The sequence below is a fragment of the Sinocyclocheilus rhinocerous genome, unplaced genomic scaffold (assembly GCF_001515625.1).
Source record: "Sinocyclocheilus rhinocerous isolate Xijiao unplaced genomic scaffold, SAMN03320098_v1.1 scaffold1654, whole genome shotgun sequence".
NCBI classification, from domain to species: domain Eukaryota; kingdom Metazoa; phylum Chordata; class Actinopteri; order Cypriniformes; family Cyprinidae; genus Sinocyclocheilus; species Sinocyclocheilus rhinocerous.
In genome coordinates, this window is record NW_015639533.1 from 778,292 (window position 1) to 784,697 (window position 6,406).

The 6,406-nt window shown below is 37.8% G+C and overlaps 1 protein-coding gene across 1 annotated transcript in view; it reads right to left on the reverse strand.

Annotated features, from left to right (window-relative positions):
• Positions 1-744: 744 nt before the first annotated feature.
• The window catches only part of LOC107751444 (tyrosine-protein phosphatase non-receptor type 1-like), an 11,226-nt gene continuing 5,564 nt past the window's right edge, over positions 745-6,406 (reverse strand). The window contains exons 5-10 of the mRNA XM_016567178.1: positions 5,196-5,294; positions 4,363-4,500; positions 3,880-4,089; positions 2,878-3,039; positions 1,176-1,351; positions 745-1,093 (exon numbers count right to left, since the gene is read on the reverse strand). Of these exons, the coding sequence (XP_016422664.1) occupies positions 826-1,093; positions 1,176-1,351; positions 2,878-3,039; positions 3,880-4,089; positions 4,363-4,500; positions 5,196-5,294 (1,053 nt within the window). The 3' untranslated portion in view covers positions 745-825. The remainder of the gene's footprint in view (positions 1,094-1,175; positions 1,352-2,877; positions 3,040-3,879; positions 4,090-4,362; positions 4,501-5,195; positions 5,295-6,406) is intronic.

Here is a 6,406-nt window from a genome sequence, read left to right on the forward strand (position 1 = left end):
TTTTTTTTCTTTCTGGAGTTTCCTAAATCTCTTGCTCCCAGGAAATATTCCAAAAGCAACGGAAATGGGAGGAGAAAGGACAGAGGGAGGTACATACAGGAAAGAGAGCAAACCAATACTATTCTTTACTTGTGTTGTAACACACACGCTATGCACTTGCCAAAACTCCCACTTGTCCAATCCAAATAATCAATTCACTGTGTATACACAGACCCAATAGAGTTTCATAGATATTATGTTTGTTTCAGCACTCCTAAATGCCAGAAATAATAAGCAGCAGCTGCTTGATACCTGAACCCATAACTGACCCCGAGCCCCAGCAGGAGTTTCTTGTTCGCTGTCTTTTTAAGTGCACTTCCTGTACTAAGCCCCGCCCACCTCAGTGTTTTTCCCAAGTAGTTGGATCAGCCTGTCCTGTCTTGTCTGTTTTACGTCAAAGTACCACGAGTGTTAGGGAGTGCCCTGACTCACTCTTCCACACACATACACACACTCATTCCTGAATAGTGTGAACTACATGCCACGAAAAGTTCCCTTACTTACTGCAGCAATAACAGAGTCTTTTGGATTTTCTGTTACCTGTGTTTAACGTTTGGGTAGCAACACCTGAATTGTGAGGCCCTGAGGTTTTAAACGGACACACATTTATTAGATTGTGTGTAAGAGTGTGTGTGTAGAGGGAGGCGACAGCAGTTTGGCTAGGAAAAGTCTCTGAAACTTTCCAGGTCCAGCTGAGAAAGTGTCTGTGTGTCTCTCTTTTTCTTTTCCCGCCAATAGCCAGCACATGGAGGGATAGAGAAAGAGACGGATGGGAAAAAGAGGGCATCAGTGGAAATAGGTGCGGTAACAGGCATAAGCACCTACAGCCATTACCGTGCACATAAACACACTGGCCAGCAGGGGGCTCCACGCTCCACTGGCAGCAACAGGAGTCGCCTCCTCCGTGTGAGTCTTGGGCGGAGACCATGCAGGTTTGGGAGGGGCTTCTCTTGCGACAATTGGGTCATCGGGTTCGCTTAACAACGCCGACACTCCGACCTCACCGGCTGCCCGTTTGCGAAGCTCTGACCCGTCTGTGAATGTCTGGGGCGCACTGTAAAAACACAACAACTAAATGTTTGCATGTGGCTGCTGGATGGGTACTACTAGAAAGAGAGAGATATTGAGAGTTTGACCTGTTTGCACAGATTTCTGCGCTGTTTTTTATTATCTCACTGAAGAAGTGGGTGGTGTCAGAGTTCACCAGTTCGTCTTTGCCATTGGGTGGGTCTATTCGGGGCCGTGGTCTGGGAGGAGGAGGAGTTAATTGAGGGGGGAGATCCTCTTCATTTGATAACTCCTTCCATGACTCCTACTCACACATGAACACAAGCATTTCACTGATCGATACAGCCTACTAAAGGTGGGTGAAATGAACAAAAATTTTTATTTATCACAGATGAGTTTTTTTATGACAATGAGGTATATCATATGAGGATATTTTTGCTGGACATTCAATACCAAAATGTTTTCTATATTAAATAATTTAGAGGTAGTAGTATTTTTCCAATAATAAAATCATTTAAATAAATAAAAAATTACAGGGATTTCATTTATTTATTTAGGCATTTTATGGCCAAAATCTATGATTATTTTTAACACTTAATTATAATGATTCAACTAAAATTAAAAATTGAAAAAAAAAAAATTTTATACAAAAAAAATTAATTGCTCAAATGATATAGCAATGACTACCAGTTGATATTTCTACTCATGCATAATACAATACCCTTCAAATGTTTGGGGTCAAATTTTATTTTCTGAAAGAAATTAATACTTTTATTCAGCAAGGACGCATTTAATTTTAAAGTGACAGGAAAGATTACAAAATATTTCTATTCAAATAAATGCTGTTCTTTTAAATGTTCTATTCATCAAAGAATCCTGAAAAAAGTATCATGGTTTCTATCCACCTTTTTCTTCAACGCGGAAGCAAGCCTATGGGTGAGACTTCCGGTTCATTAGCCGCTATAGGGAAATAATGAGAAGAATAACAACGTGCAGTAAACGGTAAAACTGTTTGCATTACCAACCAGTGTGTTCATAATTAAGATAATACATTAAAATAATATGGTAAGACACACCAATTTTCAATATCAAGCAGCAAAAGGAGCGGTTCTGTACAGATAAAAATAGCTGGACGCGGATGACCCATGGAATTTACAAATGGCCGCGCCCATTTTTACGGCAAGAAAAAGGTGGATACATTTTTTATTCAGTGCAACCGTTTTCAATATTGATAATAAGAAGAAATGTTTCTTGAGCCCCAGATCAACATATTAGAATGATTTCTGTGGGATCATGTGACACTGAAGACTGGAGTAATGGCCGCTGAAAATGTAGCTTTGCCATCACAGCAATAAATTACATCAAAACAGTTATTTTAAATTGTAAATATTTCATAATATTACTGTTTTACTGTATATTTGATCAAATAAATGCAGCATTGGTGAGCGTTTTTAAGAAACTTTTAATATTAAGAAAACCTCACCAATCCCAAATGTTTTTAATAATTTAATAATTAATCATTTTAATAATTTATGCATTTAGCAGACGCTTTGGATAAAAGCGACTTACAGTGCATTCAGGCTATACATTTTTTTACCAGTATGTGTGTTCCCTGGGAATCGAACCCACAACCTTTAGCACGGCTAACACAATGCTCTACCACTGAGCCATAGGAACAACTACAGCTCGGTGGTAGAGCATTTTAAGTGGTAGAGCATTTTAAAACATAGAGTGTTTTAATGGTATACAGCATCATCCTGCTCAGCTCTACATCCTATAATACCTCAGCAAAGCATCCAAAAATTGGTTCTTTAACATGACTTTCATTACCTGTACAGATGTGTCTCCCATTATGTACTTGGCACCCTCTATGACAGCGATGTAAGAGAAACGCAGCTGGTCAGCTGTCTGGATCAGACCCATGCGGTATCGCCGCATTTCCAGCAAGACCTCCTGGATGCGTACTGATGTTGGATCTTTCCTCTGAGACATCTGAGAACACACATAGCAGTTGTTTAGAGGATGTTGGAATCTTTTTACTGAGTTCTAAATAAAAGCAAGACCAAATCTGCCGGTGCTGGTCAGAGTGACTGTCAAGTGAAGTACACATGAGAAATCCAGATAAATCTCATAAATTTAAACTGTTTTCTATTTTAATATACAGTAGTCAACATTTCATTAAAGTTGTCCTAAAACCAAAATGCGTTCTTGTCTTTGATGAACTTTTTTGATCCACTTCAAATGTTGACTACTATATTTTAAAATGTTGTCTATTCCTGTGATGCAAAGCTGATTTTTTAGCAGCCTTTACTCCAGTCTTTGGTGTCACATGATCTTTCAGAAACCATTCTAATATGCTGATGTGCTTCTCAATTCATATTCATTATATCATTGATGTTAGAAACACTTCTTAATGTTTTTTTAGTGGAAATCGTGATTTTCAGGATTCTTTGATGAATAGAAAGTTCAAAAGAACAGCATTTGTTTGATATCATTTTTGTAACATTATACATGTCTGTCACTTTTGATCAAATTAACACATATTTGATGAATAAAATTATTAATTTCTATTTGAAAGAAAACCATCTTACTGACCCCCAATCTTTTGAACAATAGAGTATATTTTATTTTTGAAATAAAAGAGTGCTGTTGTACCAATAATCATCGAATTGTATCTGCCATATGCATAAATATCAATGCCATGATTCTTGAAATGTAATAATATAAACCAATATGCTGTTGTACATGCTCCATTATGTAAAAAGATTAAATATTAACCAGCACTCTTGTCCGGCAGATCTGGCATTACATACAAGCGGTCAGTCCTCTCACCAGTAGAAGGCAGGTGTCTACAAGGCAGAACGTTCCAGAGCGGCCAATACCAGCGCTGCAGTGGACCACGACAGGACCGTGCTCTAGACTCAGACAGCCCGACTCACGCACTTTGAACAGGAAGTTGAGAAAAGATGCAGGCGACTCTGGCACGCCAAAATCTGGCCATGTGGTGTAGTGGAAATGAAGAATCTCCCGTGTTTCCTGTGTCTTTAAACACACGCGACACAAGCATTAATCACCACGGGCATGTGCTTGTTAGAAATAAACCTCTGGCATCTGCAATATCCTGAAACTGTTGAGTGAAGTCAACAAACCTGTCCAGATAGAAGTTCTGAACAAAACATTAAGAACATGCAACATATTTTGTAAAAAAAATAAAAATAAAGAACTTTTGCTAAATGGATGAAAGTGACTAAAGTAGGATTATATATAACCTCAAAGCACGACTGGATGAGATGAAAGGAAGATCAAGTGTCTCACCGACAGATTTTCCAGCTCCAGCTGTCGTACTGTGTAGTACGATTTCACATCCTCTGAGATCAGAGTAAGTTTGAAATTTGTGTCTTCAAAAACAGCCTCCCTCTCCTCTCGCTGAGGCCAATACTGAGCACACTTTATCTGTACATACACACACACTTCTTCATTATAACCACACAACACAAACCTCACACACACAACTCATGTACACACTCCATATGCATGCTAGAAGCATTGCAGGCAGGTATTCAAAGTAGGGGTCGACCGATTATCGGCGCCGATATTAAGCATTTTTCTGATTATCGGTATCGGTCATTTTCAAAACCGATACGCCGATAAAATAACTTAATTTTGAAACGCGCTATTTGGCTCTGATGCAGCCTGTCAGAACTCAGCACTCTGTGGCCTTCAGTTTCAGTTTTTTTTTTTGCTTTAACCCCTGACTACTACAACAATTATTACAACTTTTGTTTAAAAGAATAATCACACAATACGCTATTTCTTCCATGTTTTAATTTTAATGGTAAACCCTTTGTTTGCCAAAAAATAAAGAGTTTAACTCTTTAAAATAAAGAGTTTACTGTGGGAGTACTACATTCAACCAACACCAGGGAAGGCAGTTTTTGTCAGAGCCCTTGTTATTCTTAATTTTGACATTAATTTAAATTTTTACACCAGACATATATATCGGTTCAAAATATCGGTTATCGGTCTACTTGATCTGTAATAATCGGTATCGGCATCGGCCTTGAAAAACACATATCGGTCGACCCCTAATTCAAAGTGAGTCTGTGTATCCATGTGGCAGATACAGGTACTGTGTGTGTTTCTCTCACCGAGCCTTTCTCTATAACGCGATTCAGCATCACAACCCCTCGGCAGCGCTGCTCCCACACCATCTCCCAGAAATGACCACAGGTGTTTGGTAACGGACCCTAAACAAACACACAACCATTAAAACAAGCACATGCAGTATATTGTATTAATAATACGTTTTAAACATGTTGAATTTGTCCTGCAACAGGGTTTGAATTTGTCCTGCAATGGCTCCAACTGCCATTCAAAACTCTGGTAAGATTTTTATTGTTTTTCATTTATTTAATCAAAAATACTGTAAAAAAAAAAACGAAATATTGTTAAATATTACTACAATTTAAAATAACTGCCTTCTATTTTAATATATTTAAAAATGTCATTTATTCCTCTTATGGCAAAGCTGAATTTTCAGCAGCCATTACTCCAGTCTTCAGTGTCAAGAAACATTTATCATCATCAAATATTTTAGACAGATGTGCTGCTTTATTTTTGTGGAAACCATGATACTTTATTCAGGATTGTTTGAATAGACCGTTCAAAAGAACAACATTTATTTGAAATAGAAAATGTTTGTAACATTATAATAGCCTTTACTACCATTTTGATCAATTTAATGCATCCTTGCTGATTAAAGTATTAATTTGAATTTTAAAGTGTTAAAATTTAAGTGAGATTAAAATCTCACTAAATCATATACAATATATAAAATCTATTAAATCATATACAATATATACAAATAATTAGTCAAATAAATGTTTTAATTCTATTATATGAATTTGGTATTTTTAATTTTACTCAGAGTGGAAACTCCTGCACTCTAATGACCTTTTTCATTAGTCTGCGTAGAAAAATCACACATTTGAGCAGGTGTGAGGTACATGACAGTGCAGGTGAGAATGTGTGTGTGTTTGTGGCTATAGCTGGCAGTGCTCTGACTGAACAAGGCCGGCATGTTGAGACGAGTCTGCTGCCGTCTAAGAGCATCAGTTGCGCTAATTCATCTGTACAATAAAGAAACATGTCATGCTGACGCAACTCAAGATTTCACAACATTTCCCAGTGTTCTCTCCAGACACAGGAGAGGGAAAATCTCTCTGGCAGATGCCACGAGTGTCCAAATGGAACATCACCACAGTATATCAGTGTGTGACGTCGACTGGGGTGTTGGCAACCTAATAGATGCGTAATACAAACGTCAACACAAATGTTAAAACCAGGATGGGGGGGGGGG